Consider the following 17,259-nt stretch of genomic DNA (forward strand, 5'->3'; position numbering starts at 1 on the left):
AAAAAAACACCAACTTGCAAAGTAAGGAAGTTGGTGTAATATTTTAAGCTTTCAACAGACATTATTTCACTGGAACTCCTGCAGAAGATTGCAGTACAGACTGGAATAAAAGTGTAAAAGAACTGCATTGCAGTTCTGAGGAAATTTGCTAAAATTGGCCTGAGTGGGCTACAAATGTTTAACCTTTGGACTTTCGAGCCTTTCCTGTTGTACACTAGTAAGTAAAAAGAAGAGTCAGGCATATCTTTACTCAAGTGAATAGGAATCATTACCTTTGCTTAGTGCCAGATGCACTTCTTTTTGTTCTTATGGTTCATGAAAATCATGAAAGATTTTTCTTAGTAGTATTTCAAGTTGAAATGGTCAAACTCAATAAAATTACTGCTTCCTTCCACTGGTATTACAGTTGTTTCTGTGGACCTATGAAAGCACTTCGGCTGCTGTCATCAAAATTCATATAAAATGGCTTCATATTCCCATTGATCATCTCTATAGTGATTACTAAGGATGCACCTTAAACTCTTGAGAAAGCCTTTGATTAGAGGCTTGAAAACATGCCAGTCCTTTCTGTTGTTTTACCTCAAAGATCTTCTTCAAGCACAGGGAAGAAAGGGAGGTCACAGGAAGGCAGTTACTGTGTGCAAATCAAGATCTTAGCTACCCAGCTGTCCTCTTTATTAGAATGCTTTTACACATTTGATGATACAAGTTAGTTACTGCTGTGCCTGGAACTGTGTCCTTGCAGTTCCCACTCCCCAGAGAACACATTACCTGCTCTTCCCTATGGCTTGCTTATTTCACTGGAGCTACAAGTCATAACAATGTGCTGCCAAAAGCATGCTCATTTTGGATCCTTTCCTGAACACCAACATAAGGGGAAGCTGAGTGGCTGTTCATTCAGCCGCTCAAGGGTCTGTAACAGGCTCTCCTAGAACTGTTCATTACATGTTTACACATTGTTTTACCCCAGATGTTGCATTTAAAATAGCACAACCTAAATCTAAGCATGTGGCTCTGGCAGACGACGGATGCACTGTTTACTGTAAAAGAGAGAAGACCCCTTTGGTTCCGAGCTGGCACTGGACAGACAGGACAGAACTTCCTAATGCTCTCAGAGTGATTTTCTTTAGGGCTAGGATAGGTTTCTAAGAGCTAACTATAGATCAAATGTCTTCTTCACATATTTGCCATGGACAGACAAGAGAAAGTCTAGTATACCATTTCCTATATCCTGGAAATCAGAGTACTGCTTAAATAACAAAAGTGACCTCAACTGTATTATAGATAAAAAATTAAATACTTAAATATTTTTTTTTTGCATGATGGTAGAAATTGTTTGCCAGCAGTATAGAAGCATTACTAGTTTCTGTGATCTCATATATTCAATTGAGATAGAAGGTTGTTTGAAGCTATTTTTCCTTTTACAACCCACCCATCTTATTAGCAGATTTGTCAGTGACCTGGTTAATATTTTTTCACGTATAGGACTGGAAATTCAGGATTAACTCTGGATAATTGGAAATATGAGGCATGAAATAAAAATGAAATTAGAATGACCATGTCATTTTTAGAATAGCACTTACATGTGATTTGCTGCACAGAGCCAAAAGTGTATCTATAAATTATACGACAGTATTTTCAGTGACCTTTTGGAAATGTTTTTGGCAGATTACATCAGACAAAATATATGCAATGCTAATGACCTGGTACATTTGTATTCTAATATAGCAACACTCACATGTGTACCAAAACGCAGTCAAATATTACTTTCAAGTATTCAAAGATAGTATCTAGCAGTTCATTCTGGGGTATAGAATCCTACTTAAAACAGCTTTTAATGGCAACTAACAACGTTATAAACAATGACTAGCAAATATTATCAAACCATTTAGTATTGTTAATTGGCAAAGAAACCCATAATTTTACTTATTTTATTGGGCTTAGTTCTATCATTTAGATGCTTAAGTGGAATGTCATCACACAATTATGAAATTTGAGTGGAAAAATATAACTGAAGGAGATGTCAATAACAAACCCATAACCCTTCCACCTCCTATTTTAAGTGGGGGTTTTACATTTAAGTTAGAATATTTCAAGTGAAAATAATACAAAGCCATTTTACTGCAATAGTAAGGGAAGTATTTCTGTGCCAGCTTCCTTTTTGTAATTTACTCTAGGGAAAATAGATCCTACAAAGTTGGCTAACGCACCAGCTGAGGGTGTTTGTAATCTCACCATGTGCAAGGAGTGACACCGGAGAAGCACTCAGTCGGCTGCATAATCCACCCCAGTGCTATTACACACTTAGATGCCATGCATCACTTCTGTTCTGCAAATAGATTTTGTAACAGTGAAAGAAGACCGCTTAATACTGTGCACCCTGAGCATTCAGCTACCAGTCTCACACTGCCCTCGTCCACTTTGGAGGGGGGCACAGAGCTGTGCTGTCAGTTCTGCAGGTGGGTGTTTTATTCCCCTGCTACCCGAGTTTCAGAGCGGACCAATGCATTCATCAGCTTACACAAGAAAACGAACTACCGGTGTCTGTCAGTTCCATTTTCACAGTGTATTCAAACTGCCGTATATATCATAGTGACATGTCTTCAGTCAAAGAAGCAAACACGTTACGGGTACTGCCATGAAAAAAAGATGGCCAAAGCAACCAATACAGAGTCCAAAGCATAACTAGAGAAATAGTATTTCCCCCCTAATTTTTACTTTTATATATGAAAGTTTCTAACTTAGAATGTTAAAGCATTACTGAAAAGTATTTCTCATGGGCCAGGAAAACTTGCTTTGCAAGTCTATCCATATGTAAACATGCTAAATTACACTTTGAATGATAGTTTCTAAAAATTTCCAGAAGTAACAATGAGCAAATATATAAAGCCTATTCAGTACAAACTGGCACAGCAATATCCAAGGCATTTTACTGTAAAGATGCACGAGTTACTCACAAAAAATCCACTTTCACAGAAATAACACTAGAAAAAAAGCTGTGTGAAGTAATGCCTATACTATACAGTATTTTAACTTACTGAAAATGCATAGCTTTCTCCTTTATAAAGGAAAGCCACATAGATGGCAAAAGGAAAAGAGAACAAGATGAAACTCACCCAAGGTTACAGAACAAATCACAGCACTGCTATAAAAAAAAGTGTTTTCAATCCAGTGCCAGATTATACTTTTACTGGCTCCCACATAATAGCTCAGAGTAATGATAATATAAGGGTAGACTGATAAGAGCACACTGTCTCAGCAAAGTACAGTGAGATTAGCCTTTTCTGATGTAATATATGTGGTAACAGGGACCCGAGAGGGGATTCATCAGTTTCAGAGCAGAAATTCCTGGCAGGTGGCAGATGGCAAGGATTTTGACAGATTATCTGTAGGGATGCAGAATTTAGGATTTCACTGACGTCATACTTCAGATGGCCAAATATGACCATACATATCACTCCAGAAGCTAGTTGAGACCTATCAACCTTTATTACTCTGAAAAAACTCCTTAAGAGCAAACAAAAGTAAAAACAATGTATCAGGTGCTAATTCCACTCCCATGGAATTTTGCCATATATTCTATCAGGAAAAGAACTAACTGTGAGGTCTTAGTGAGCTTTTAAAACGAAAAAAAAAAAAAAGAGACAGACTAATCTAGAGAAAGTGAGATCTAATGCAAGAGAGTGAGATACATTCAAGTGGTTTTTGTTTGGTTTTGGTTTTGGTGAAAGAAGCTTACAAAAAATACTTCTAGAAATTTCAAGGAGCTGGAGTCAGAATGCCTTTAAAATCAGAATCCAAGCTTCTGCCTTTTCTAATGTCTTATTCATGCTCTGATTTCTTAATGGAAATTCCTACTGAAAACTGATGCTGTGATAAATTATAAAATGGTAGGACAGCGATAAATTATAAAATGGTCAAAACAGAAAGATATTAGCAGTGTGACACATACAGAGCTTTTGTTCTTAAATATCTTTAAGGTAAACTTACTGAAACAAATCTTTTGAGGTATTTTTTTTCAGGTAGGAAATAAACAATGTGTTTGGTTGAATACACAACTTATTTTTTTCTCATTCTCCCTCTGAGACTAAAATCAACACGAAAACTTGTTCAACACTCCTGATTACATTAAAAATACTGCATTAGTCACAACTCTTCACTTCCAGCTGCTATACAGTTTTGATTTCCAACCAGAAATTTCAGTATATCTGAAGAGCGAGCACTTCACACATACTACAGAGGATGACCTGGCAAGTTTTTTTGTGGCAGACAAGTGACTTCATTTTTCCTACACAAGTAATCTTCAGATGAGTAAATGTTTGGTCATAGCCTGCAGCCTTCTTTTCTTACAAGCCTAGAACTGAAATTTTGCTCATACAAGACCTGAGGGAGGCATGCAGAATTTACAAAGAAAGCTCTGCAGATAGCCATGGATACAACCTGCAATTGGAAGAAATATTCCATGGGATGTTGTTCAGAAGCACTCTAATGTTCCTGCTTTGCCCACTATTCCTCAAGCAAGTTTTCGTACGCTATGGGGATCAGCACATTGCTGGAAGGTATTAAAAAAAAGTGCAGTTTAGAAGGTGACTGAACATTGTGGGCTATTTCCTGCACATGTATTACAAATTTCCTGTTGAAGGCATTCCCTGTTGAAGGCATTCCCTGTTGAAGGCATTCCATAAGGGAATGGGACAAGTCAAAGCAAAAATATTCGGGCAACCTTAGGCAGATTTTAAAATAAATAAATACACTCAACGCTACTCCCTTGTTTGCATTTTCCTGAGAAGGGCTGTGTGCCCTGTAATTCAAAATCTCCAAAGGCATGCATAAAAAATTGTTATTTCAGCCATAGCAATCACCTCTAGAGTATTTACCATTCTGTCTTAAATGCTAAATAGATTGGGATCATAATAACAAATCTGACTTACAAGCTTTCTGTCACTTCGAGAATAGGTGTTCATAATTCACATACACTTCATTTTCCTTAATATACCTTTAGTTAACCAAAGATGTTTTTATCAGGTTATCTGTCTCTAGAATTAAAAGAGCATTTTCCTTCCTCAAGATTTTTCACAGCCAACCCCCAAAGCTAGCTTGAATACTGTTTTCATTTCAGTAATTATTTAGGGCATTACAATGATGTTAAGTACTCAACTTTTTGTTAGAATCACTGGCAGTTTGTATTACCCTTATTAAATACATTTATAACACACACTTTGCTTGCACCTTTGAAGTTAAGTGCCAGTCAAAGCAAATGGCTGTAAGAAATCGAGCACATGTAAATATACAGAAAGGAACATCAGCTAATCTGGAACGCCAGGAAAAGTTAGAAGGTACTCTTTAGGAGACACCTGAACTTCAATCTAAGTATCTGACATAACAGTTTTGCTCGTAAAAAAAAACAGTAATGTTGGTATTGCTATATGTGAGCAATAAAGACACTGATCAAATCTGACTTTGCATGAGCGAGCCCTATTTGCTTTAATCTCAATTTCAGGTATGGCAATAACACTCGGAACTATGCCGTGCGAGTGGGAGATTATCATACGCTGGTACCAGAAGAGTACGAGGAAGAAATCGGAGTCCAGCAGATTGTGATGCATAAAGAGTACAGGCCTGACAGCAGCGACTATGACATTGCGCTGGTGAGGCTACAGGGCCCGGAGGAACAGTGTGCCAGATTCAGTACCCATGTCTTACCTGCCTGCCTGCCCTTACGGAGAGAGAGACCACAGAAAACGGCTCCTAGCTGTTACATCACAGGATGGGGTGACACAGGTAAAAGTGTTTTAATGATTTCCACCCTCTGATCTTGCTACCTGAGGCTGCTTACTGAAAAAAAGGAAATTGAATACTTGAAGCGAGGAAATGCTAAAAAGTAACAATTTTAAAGAAATATTTTCTCTCCTGGTCCTGAAACAGGAAGGACAACACTTTGTTTAGTGAATTTAGTTTGTGCTTGAGAAGTGGTGATTAACCATGTCATACAAACCAGTTGGAATAATGGCCTCATTAAGATTGACAAGCATGAAGGAAAAGCTTATTTGCTGCCTGGCACACCCTGAATAGCAGCAGATCACCTCCCTCTGCCTCAGAACGTAACTAGCAGCTCTAATATATTTAAGGTTTTTAGGTGAGTACAAGAGATACTTCAGAAAGGTTATCTAAATTACTCTGCTTCAATGGAGGCAGGGATAGAAAATAAATATGTAGTAGAATTTCCAGTAACATTTTTAGTCTTTCTTGTTACCATTGACATTTTTAATCAGCAGTTGGATTTATATGAGAAAAGATCTTGCCAAATCTTGAGAGCCTCAATACAATCTGCAATCCAGGTTTCTGGAATAAACTAGCTAGTCACTTTTTAAGGTCAGTACAAGATTATTATTCTTCAAGGGTCTTTCTCCTTTAAATATTTTACAAGTTAATAAACACGCTTTACTGTCATGTTTTTGTGAGGTTGAATACAGTGCAAGACAGCAACCGCACTTGATGCTTTGTTCCACTGATTCACTCGAACTGGCAGAGGCAAGGCCAAGTATCAGTTCTTCCTCTTTATATGCATCAAACTGTATGCACAGATGTCTAGGTCAGGGTACTAAAAGTAAGGAGATAAACTTGTAGGTCTGTTTTTTTTCCTTTTTTTTTTTTTTTCTTTTCTAAGAACAATTGCTAATTCATTACTTAGCTCTTCTCTAGGCATTTTACATGATTCACTGAAAGTTCTGCGGTATTGTTTAGTTAGGGCATCTATTTAAGAAAACATTAGCTGTTGCAATAATTGCCTCTAATTATGGTAAGAGATTACATAATTGCAGTGCTTCAGCTGAAATTTCACTCTCACTATATGAGTCATACTTAAGTCACAAACACTAGGATTTTACCTTAGGAAAAAAAACTTTCCACTAGCTTTAGTTTCCCATATTTCCAACTGAAAAAAGGTGCAAACTAGAGAAAAAAAATAGATTCCCCAATGAAGTTTTAAAGCATATATTCCAGAAGTCACAAAAAGTGGGTTTATAACACAACAAATTCAAACCTTGGAAGGATCCGGTGAGATTTACATGAGGTGTAAAGCTACATCTTAAACTCTGAGCTTTACAAAAAAGTGTTTTTCTATATTTACAATCTTGTATGTAACGCACAATTTTTTTTCAATACTTATTTTCAGTACACTTAATGCCGAAACAGTGAAAAGGATTGACAGCATAAATTGGATTCAATGCTATTTATGTTTCTGAGACAAAGCATCATATTGAGACAGTAACTTGAGTCCTCTTTTCAGGAAGGGCTTATTCAAGAACATTACAACAAGCTGCCATCCCCTTACTTCCCAAGAGGGTATGTGAAGAGCGTTATAAAAGGAGATTCACGGGAAGAATGCTCTGTGCTGGAAACGTCCAGGAACAGAAACGTGTCGACAGCTGTCAAGGAGACAGCGGTGGACCACTGATGTGCGAACGCCCAGGGGAAAGCTGGGTCGTGTATGGTGTGACCTCCTGGGGCTATGGCTGCGGAGTGAAAGATTCTCCAGGTGTCTACACCAAAGTTTCATCTTTTGTCCCCTGGATAAAAAGTGTGACCAAACTATGAATGTCCTTAATCAAAACCAAACTTGATCAACAAAGTTTGAGGCAGGTAAGCTTGAACAGCACAGTGCACGCAGCTGGGGCCCACAGTGGGTGGAAACACACGTTTTCCTGATTCACATGGTGGTTTTTTTTTTGTTAAATCCAAGCTGTATACACACAACCTTTCCAGTCAGGGATTACTATGCAAACAAAATCCTTCTGTTTTGAGGAAGTTTATATTGCATGAACAAGTTACCATGCACCTAAGATAAGTGGAAAAGTGACCTCCAGCTTAGAATAATGTTGGAGCAGGCCAGCTGGAGAGGTCCCTTTCAGACTCGCTGTTCACAGGAAGCTCTGAGCTATTTATGCTCCAAGCTTTTCTGGAACTAATTACAGATCTCAAAGTTCTTTTTCAGTCTAGTTTATTTCATCAGTTCTTGACTGCTTTCTTATTATTCCTATGATCTTACACTCAGCTTTCTGGTTTTGACTTACGTTTCATTAGCTGATGAGACCATGAACAGGGTGATTCGGTAAGTAATTCTATGTATTAAATGTTAGAAGGAAAATAAGTGTTAATAATCAGAAGCCCAGCTAGCCTGATAAACATTATTACAGCTTACTTCATAAAGCACATTCCCAAGTGAAGTAGGTAGTATGCTGGAAGGTAGTTTCCCTGCAAAGCTTCCCTACACAGCTGTAAGAGTGAGATCAAATACTGGAGGTGTTCAGATAATGCCTATCTGAAAAGGTCTATGAAGTCTTAAACTACTGTTTTCTACAGTAGTTTGTAGAAATAGTAGTTTGTACAATACAGTAGTTTGTATAATACTTTGATAACACTCTAACGTTTAGGTTCAATACTGTTTCAGATTGGTCTCATAGGAAAAGTGAGAATTATCTGAAATCAGTAACTGCAAAAGTCTCTTTTTATTTTTTTATCCAGTAACTGCTCAAATTAGTCATAGTAATTTATGATACTACATGAAGAACTAGTTGTCATGTTCTCTAATGCCCTCTTATATTCTAAATATCATTTAGCAATATCTACGAGCTACAGTTTTCTACTTATAAAGTATTTATATATCTTGATTCCCTGTGTTAATTCCTTTCACAAATACTTTCCCCATGCTAAGAAAACCTTAATGGTTTATTATAAAAATGCACCAATAAGAAGTGACTCCAATGTCAAGACAAAAATTAAACAACTTACTATCTTTTTAGAAAGGGCCGCCTCCTTAAACTTACAATCACAGAATCATTTGGGTTGGACAAGACCTTTGAGATCATCAACTCCAACCACGAACCTGACCTACCGAGTCCCACCACCAAACCACTTCCCTTCATTCCACGTCCACATGGCTCTTAAATACCTCTAGGGATGGGCACTCCCCCACTTCCCTGGGCAGCCCCACCCAACACCTGACTGCCTTCTCTGTGCAAGAATTCTTCCTAATGTCCAATCCGGTATTATCACAGAGAACAGAGGAAGCAAATACCATTTTAGTGCAACACTAATTGGGATCGGTCTTTCAAACAGTTTGCCTGAGACTGACTCCAGTCAACAGTGAACCATGAAAGTCCATACTACACCTGTAAGCTCTAAGGCCAACTGGACTGCCTCTAAGCGTACCCTGCATAGTATGTTATTAACAAACAACCTTCTTAACATGACGAAATGAAAGCCGTGGGCCGTGAAGCACCCCAGTGAGACAAGTGTGGCAGATGTGTGTCACCACATAGTGACTGTACAAACTGTGACTACCAGTTACTGTTCTCCTGTGTTTCCTTTCCCCAGTCACTCAAGCTGTGACAGTATTGTGTGGCCTTTTGTGAACAAAGTAGGATGCTTGTATTCGTGTTGTAAGTGGGCATTCATTCATTTCTGTATGCTTCTGTGTCTCTCTGCTGTTGTAACAATATCCAATACAACTTGATTTGCATACAAAAAGTGGCAATGCTATTGCAAGTGATTGCATACTTGGCCCTCAACTTCTCTCTGACCTCAAATTTAGTCTTCAACTAGCTTAAATGTCTTGTTGGAACTGGTGCTAAAATAGTATACATGAGGTGCTTTTATATTTTAGTTTTCTCTAATTCTGCACTATTGGATTGGTGTGAAGTATATTATTTAAAAACCTACCATAAAATTATAGTACTATGATCACCTACTGGTAGACCTATGTGAAAGACTGCTAGTCAACTTCAGAACCATTGACGTTCTTATTTCTACACAGCCCTTTTAACGAGGACGTAAATCTGTCAAAAGGTAACCACCTGTACCGTCAAAGTCTTCCTATAAAAGACCCATTATTTTGAGACTTGTGGTGAAATAGACTATGTAGTGCAATACATGTGTGATGCACAGGGGTAATCATTTTAAAAGTTGCACGACAGAAGTACAATACAGAGAAGAAATTGCATACTAAATGGAGTAAACATTTAGTACTGTAGTTCATTAGTTTTTCTCTTTTAATAGAATGCTTTAATAATTAGAATTTAAAATGTTGCACTACAGTTTCCATGCAAACAGCATGCCTTTTTTAGTTTCTAAAGAAAGTGAAATTGTCTTTACGTTATGCCATTCTCATTTTTGTTCAGTGAGCCTGACAATGTAAATGTACGCAATAAAAACTGCCACACTGACTAGAAGTTCTATACATATCTTACAAGCATACACTGCAGGGACATCAGCTGGGTAAACTGTGTGTCAGTTTTCGTAAATGAAGAAGGCTGCTCTTGAAAATACTGAAAAAGCATCTAAGCCTGAGGACATTTTCTTAGGGATGAAAGTTTGTCCTGCACCACGGAATTCCTAGTGCTTGGTGTGCTTTAATTTAGACCAGTTAGGCTGTCATGAACAAGTCTAGCCTACACTATTAAGAACATTTAAGAATTTCTTGACTCTTGCTGCACTCCCCTTTGTTTAACTTTTTAGTACATACATGGTTGTGGAGGTTTTGTTGTTAGAGCAGGCTGATCACATTGCTTACAGTAGCATAAACTAAGAAAACACTTGTCACTTCTATTACTGGATTACATGACCACCTTAAACAGTGTGTAATTCATCTAATTTCCACAACATCAAAGATCTATAGTTAGATGTAGTCCCTCTGAACTTCCTAAGTTTTTGTCTATCTTCCAGAGAAGAAACATCAGAATCAAAGAACAGGGAAGCATTACTGGCACTGACACACAAACTCATTTAAAATACATTCTGAGCCTCAACAACTCTCTAAAGTATAGGGCATGGTACATGTAAGCACTAAACCACAGATAAACCAAGATCCCATTTCTGGGCATCATATACAGAATATCTACAACCTCAGCTGTCTTATTTCTGGAAAAAAAATAACCACAGCACCATAATGGCTTATATTTAACAAGAAGTCAGTCCTGAATAAGTAATCTCTATCCTTTCTGTGTGTTAGAACAGGACTTTCATACTTTCAAGTGCTACAATATTTATAGTCAAAAAAAAAATTAATGCTGTTACGATTTCAGATTTGCAATTACAGAACATCATTTACCATGTTAGAAGGCTAAAACAATTAGGCTGATATAGCAGACAGGAGAACAAGAAACTGCAGGAAATCAGTAAGCTAGTGGTAACAAAAAAGATGGATTTTTTTTTTTGTACTGGGTAACAGCACATGCAGTTAGCTGAGGTATTAAGACACCAGACCTACCTCATCCAAACTATACACCTGTTCACATGCAGCAATTCCTATTCCATTTATTTTCCATAGAAAACAGAAACTGATCACAATTTCCTGCAAATGTAACAAAGCAAGGATGAACAAATTCAAAAAGAAACTGCTATTTACCTTTGTAGAAGTGCAAAGGAAAAAGACTGGGTTGGATACAAGGTGGAGAGCTATGAGCTGCTGGATGTAACTGCAGATGGAGCAGGGTGCAAAAAATTAAGTAGCATCTATGAAGGTAAGAGCTAAAACGCAAGATGAATGGATGGGAAAAATAGAAAAACAGTTGTTTGGGAATTAAATTTTAAGAGAAATCCTGAAAAACAAACCATCCTAAACCACAGAGAAAGGATAAAGCTGCTTAGTGTAAGAATACCTCTGTCATTACTTGAGTAACGAAGGAAAACAGATTTTAACTACCCTCTGTGCAGGGGACTGCATGCTTATGGAAAGTTTCTATCACTGGAAAGGCTACATAATCTCTCTAAGAGCTCTCACAAGAGATACTTGCAACAAACATCAGAGTTCAAACTCTTCTATTTGACCGTAACCCTGAAAAAAAAAAAAATCCTCTCTTGATTGAAACCCACTGTGTAAATGCTGAACATACAGCAAAGGAGCTCCAAACTAGATGTTCACAGATCTGACCTGGAAGCCAGGTGAAGCTATCAGACTTGTTACTTCAGCCTGTGGCCTGCCTGCCACAACCTGTTCCCAAGAATCTTAAAGCTACTTCCCCCTGATGATGAGACTCAGGTGGAAATACCAGTGACTTGTGATTTGGCTCCCACAGGGAACTGACAGGAGAGCTGCATGGCCCTCCTGCGACTTACAAGCACTAATGCAAAAGGATCCTCAGTTACAGGAGCCAGAGAGATTGGACAGTTGGTTTTCAAAGGGCAACTTATTAAAAAACAACTTATTATATATACACTGAAACTGATGAAACATTGATCAAAAAGGCAGCTATTGCCTGGTAAGAGCGGATATGAACATTCAAGGGCTTTGGGATAACACACAGACAGCCACGAGCATACCATAGCTAAAGGCTGCCACCAGAAGGCTTAAACTTCTCAGCACTTCAGCAAACTTGAAAGAAAATGCTTCTCTGCAGACCTCCACGTCATTTTCTTGCATTTTGTACTCTTTATTAATACTGTTTAATGCCTTCCACATCCCTGGAGAAACTGATCTCCAACCCTACTCCTGCTTCTTCCTATTTTGTTTGCCTACATCTGGCTTCTTCCATGGAATCAAAGCCAGTCACAGAAAACAGACCTCAAAACCTGAGCAAACCACTTTGCATGAGGGGTCCCTGACAGACCAGCCATCCCAGCTGCACGTGGGGCTGTAGCACCTTGCTGCCCTCACCTCGTCCTAGGCATAGCCGGAGCCCTCTTTTGGCCACCAGCAACCTAGCATTTTCTTGTTTAAGATAATCAAATAACTGCCCTTTTAGGACAGCTTGGCTAGCTTCTTTTAGGAAAGCACTCGTTACTGCAGAAGTCCACTTTCAGAGAAGAGGAAGTTCACAGTACATGCTCATGATTGTCAGCTACCAGGTTTGGCAGGCACAGATTTGGAATCCTACATAGGAAACGTTACATGATAGGGTTGTATGCAGGGCTGCTTGAAAGGGAAGTAATCACACACCACCAATTAAACAGGTGTAGTAACACTTACAGCTCTGCACAGAATATACATTGTTTTATTTTGTCATCAGTGGCAGTACTAAAAAACATTTCCTATGATGACAGCTCCCTGGTCTCCCTACCAGACTTTGCTATTCCAAAGCTTCACTAACAGTCATTTCCTGAGATCTAATCCATGTTGTAATTTAAATCTGCAACTCCCCTCGCATCCACTTCAAATAGGATTTTATTACTCCCTCAGTCATCAACTACACTGGATTTACTGCAGTGCCTACCTGATCTCAGTTCTAGCTTGATGTCTATCCCCCCCCCCTCCAAATCGTTTCCCAGTTCTTTCAGAGCCATCCACTTCAATTTTTCAGTTTGGAATGATTTGCAAAGGATTTCCTTACTAACAAAGATATTCCACAGGAAGTTCTGACCAGCAGAGAACTGCTATTATCTACAACTAAATTTGCTTATTTATTTCAGAAGTAAAAGCTTGACCTTGCCCCATTCTTTAAAACACATTAAGTAAAACATCCCTCAACAACTAAAACTGAGAAATCAGTTATGTTCACAATCACCCTTCCTCCCCTGCAGCAATAATGTCTGATTAATACCATGTGGCTTGTGGAATGGCTCCCAGACAGGATCAGTCAGTCACTACTTTGGCCTGAAACCACACAGAGCTGCAAACATGAGGCCCAGCTACCAAAAGGTGTATCCACAGAGCAAGCACGTTTGGCCATGCATCAGTGATTCCCAAGTTCATGTGCAAGTCTAGTCTTTGTTATCAGTACACTTGTAAGGAAGAAGTGACACTTTCAGCGTAACTCAATGTCTTTTTATTGACTCATTAATACATTTGAATGCTTCACAATAGCATATATTGAAATGAAGACTGTGGATGTTCACGTGCATTTTCTAGACTTCCCAAACTTACCTTTGTCTTTTGGACTACACATATACTCCTTGAAACCTTTCTAAGGCAGTTTATTTAGCAGCAGAAAAGCAGCACTGAAGGCGCACATCATCAGATTTAAGAATATTGCAGTATGGTCAGCCACATGACAGCATAGCCACTGAACAACTGAGAGACTGTAATAGCTTAAAATTTAGAGATGGACCTAAGGCAGGAGCAGACAGATTTTGGAAAGCAGCACAGAAAAAGAATAGCTGTCCTGTTCCGATTGCTCGTAGGGTAGTTTGTGATTCACCCACAGTGAGATTAAGACACAAACAAGGTCAAATGTTGTCTACCAGATTTCTTTTATATGTGGATCAAAAGAGTTAAGAAAGAAGGAATAGAGAAAGTATGGAAATAAAAGCAAAGGGATCTTACAAATTGCAAGAGATGGTCACCACCATGGATCCAGTAGCATCCCATTGGTCTGCTGTCTTCAGTGATTTGGTGGGGAGGGTCCCTAATGTCTTGCAAAAGTACTGTCTCTTATAGTGTTCCCTTGTGGTTTTTCCCATCTGGTTTCCAGGGTAATGGCACATAGCCAGTTCATCACCATGCATAATCTTGCTAGACCAGACAGCACACACAGTAACCATGTGTATTTACGATTGGTCAAGACCGCTCTTACCAGGCGGGGAAATCTCTGCTATCACGTGGTTAGCACGTGCTATACTACCATCTTCCTCCTGCCCACACGTGGTACTGCCCTTCATCAGGCGTCCTCAGTGGTTGTGCACCCCCATAAGGGTAGGTGAACCTAAGTTAACCTGACCAATGTGCCTGCGCACTTGCTTGTTATGCTGGTAGTTTTTGTTAAGCAATTTCCTGTTCCTCCGTAAGTTTTGTTTTGTGGCCCATGCATTCCAGTCTGTTTGGGCACCAGACAATCAGAAAGAGATGTGTTTGCCACATGGACAGGCAGGTCTACATTGCTAAATGGGAAACACTGCAAACAGTGTTTGAGACAGAGCTGCAAGAGTCAAGGCTAATTTCAAGCACATTAAGCTACATCTCAGGTCCTCTGTGCTCTTTGTAAAGAGCAGAGAGAGACTGCAGAATGTCTAAGGCTGTAGGTTTCAACTTAATTAGAAAAGCTCATTTATGTCTGAAGTGAAATTAAGACCTAGCCTAAAAGTAGAATTTGCCTGCTCTGTTTGACAACCAGAAATACTACTGCTTGCAAAGAACATTAATTCTGAAAGCTCAGACACATCCACCCTTCAGCTAAGTAAAAATTTGAAATTCTAGTCACAACTACTCCAAAAATACACATGTTGAATTTAGCCCCATCTTCTTCTGTCATCACAAGAATGTTTTTCCCCTGTAAAAACAAATTTGAGGCAATTTAATATTGCTACTGAAAACACACAAGGCAGAAAACATTACTGAACAGTACAACGCCTTCCTAGGAGGAGATGTAATCTGCTCTGAAACAGAACTATTAAAATCAACTAGACACCTCTCCCTGCTCCGGCGATTCCAGATCACTCTAAGCACTCACTTCACTAAATTAGCAATGCGCTGATCAGAAAAGATATGCTCCATGCACAGACAGCTCCTAGAAATCTGTGGGTTCCGATAACTCTAATTTAGCAGGCAAAGTTACGACAATACCAGTTTTTAATCACAACCCACTATTCCTAGTACTCCTAATGTATCTATACCCAAGCCCAATTCTTAGAAATGCACTTTTGCTCTTGGTTATGTTTTTCTGTCAGTAAAAGATGAGCATCCACATACGAGTCAAGCGTGGCTTAAAAAACAGAATAAATCAAAATCAAAATAAGTAAAAATCAAGCCCATACCTTGATTTTAGTGCGGATCAGTCAAATCTCTGCTAGTTTCGTATAGTGATTAAACTGCAAAGTGGTACGAGGGTATTATTTCTGCTCAAAACCTCCCTTCTAAGAACTGATGAAGGCACGTACCCAGCCACGTGGCTTTTCGGCGGGAAGAGAAGCTTCAATGGCGTCTCTGCACTTCCGGCCTCTGGGCTAACAAAGAAACCTTTAAAAAAAAGTATAAAGACTCGTTTAAAGCCCGAGTTCCGACCGCTTCAGGGAAAACCGAACAAGTCAAAGGACCGCCAACCCACCGCGCCGCGCCCCTCCGCCGGGCTCGCCGTGTTCCTCGCTACAGTCAACGACTGCTACCAACGCGCTGGTAGGAGCTTTGCCAATTAGCAAGGAGCTGCTCTGCCATGCCTAGGAAGGGGGACAGCCACGGGCGGCAGCCCCCATGGAGACATGGAGCGCACCCCCCCCCCCTCCCCCGCCCCGCCGCCATTTTCCCCTCAGGCGCCCCTCACCTGGCGCCCGCTCCCCTCACGGCCCCTCACGGCGGGCGCGAGGCCCAACGGCTGCGCCAGCGCGAGCCTCAACCGCCGCCCCGCGCGCCCACCAACGGTCGGCTGCCGAACGCGCGACACCCGGCAAAGGAAGCGGCGGCGGGGGCGGGGGCGGCTCCAGGACGTCCCTCCGCCCCTCCGCCCGACCCCGTGAGGGGAGCGGCGGGCAGACGCGCCCACAAGAAGGCGGTGCCTGCTCACAACGGGCGTGGAAGAAGGGGCTCGGGAATGGCGGGTGTAAAACGCTTCCCGTCTGGAAATCACTTGGGCAGTAACATAAGAAACAATGGCAGGCCGGTTCTGGCAGGAACCGTGTGGCGGGCGAATAGAAGTTGGTTCAGGGCTGGGGCTGCCGGGTTGCTTGGCTTCAGCTGTGTGCCAGGGTATGGAAACACCAGCGGCTCGAGTACGTGGTTGTCCAGCAGTACCATAGAATAACTGCTAGGACTGTACAAAAGTACGGAGACAAAATGCAGCCCTACCATGTCCAACAGTCCTGCCGGTGCCATATGAGCCTCGGCTGTTCTCACCTTGCACCGTTTGTGTACAGAAATTTATCTCCACTCTGTCAAGTGCATGACAGCAGTGGCTCCTGCCTTTAAGTCATGATATTTTCCTTCCAGAAAGCAGTCGATAGCTGAAATACATGTGCCGTGTTTGTATAAACATTTACACACATTTTTTATTTTTTTATTATTTTTGTTATTTTTTTTATTTTTTTTTTATTTTTGTACCAGAGTAAATTGGGTTCAGAATTGAGCTGAATAAAGGAGCTTTACCGGGAGACTTAATAGCAGAGACATTCTTGATGAGACAATGGAGGAGACAGACTAATAGATTTCTTTAAGGGTAAGAGTCCGTTTCCCTGATCTGAATAACAAAGGTTATGGGAAGCCCCTACATCATGGTTGAACTAGGCCACATCTGTTAGGAAAGACTCCTACCTTTTGGAAGAGATCTGGTAGTGGCCTTGTAGTACTAGACTGACAGCTCTCCTAGGTATGTATATAGCTGAGCAATTAAAAGTACATAA

At 40.1% G+C, this 17,259-nt stretch overlaps 2 protein-coding genes across 22 annotated transcripts in view; one reads left to right on the forward strand and one right to left on the reverse strand.

The window, feature by feature from the left end:
* Positions 1-13,610, forward strand: part of PRSS12 (serine protease 12) — a 43,462-nt gene extending 29,852 nt beyond the window's left edge. For 2 of the 6 annotated variants that reach the window (XM_083834186.1, XM_083834190.1), the window contains 2 exons: positions 5,501-5,781; positions 7,289-10,223. In XM_083834186.1, coding sequence (XP_083690312.1) covers positions 5,501-5,781; positions 7,289-7,596 — 589 coding nt within the window. In that variant the 3' untranslated portion in view covers positions 7,597-10,223. Of the gene's footprint in view, positions 1-5,500; positions 5,782-7,288; positions 10,224-11,326 lie in introns of those variants that run through there. The other 4 variants (XR_014583602.1, XM_083834189.1, XM_083834187.1 and 1 more) reach the window with 4 other exon arrangements.
* LOC310898756 (bifunctional heparan sulfate N-deacetylase/N-sulfotransferase 3) overlaps positions 1-17,259 on the reverse strand; it is a 382,477-nt gene that overhangs the window by 32,273 nt on the left and 332,945 nt on the right. For 12 of the 16 annotated variants that reach the window (XR_014583607.1, XR_014583608.1, XR_014583609.1 and 9 more), the window contains one exon: positions 15,751-15,886. The gene's annotated coding sequence lies outside the window, so the exon portion shown is untranslated. Of the gene's footprint in view, positions 1-14,165; positions 15,201-15,684; positions 15,887-17,259 lie in introns of those variants that run through there. The other 4 variants (XR_014583603.1, XR_014583604.1, XR_014583605.1 and 1 more) reach the window with 3 other exon arrangements.

This window comes from Anser anser, assembly GCF_964211835.1.
Source record: "Anser anser genome assembly, chromosome: 4".
Taxonomy (NCBI): domain Eukaryota; kingdom Metazoa; phylum Chordata; class Aves; order Anseriformes; family Anatidae; genus Anser; species Anser anser.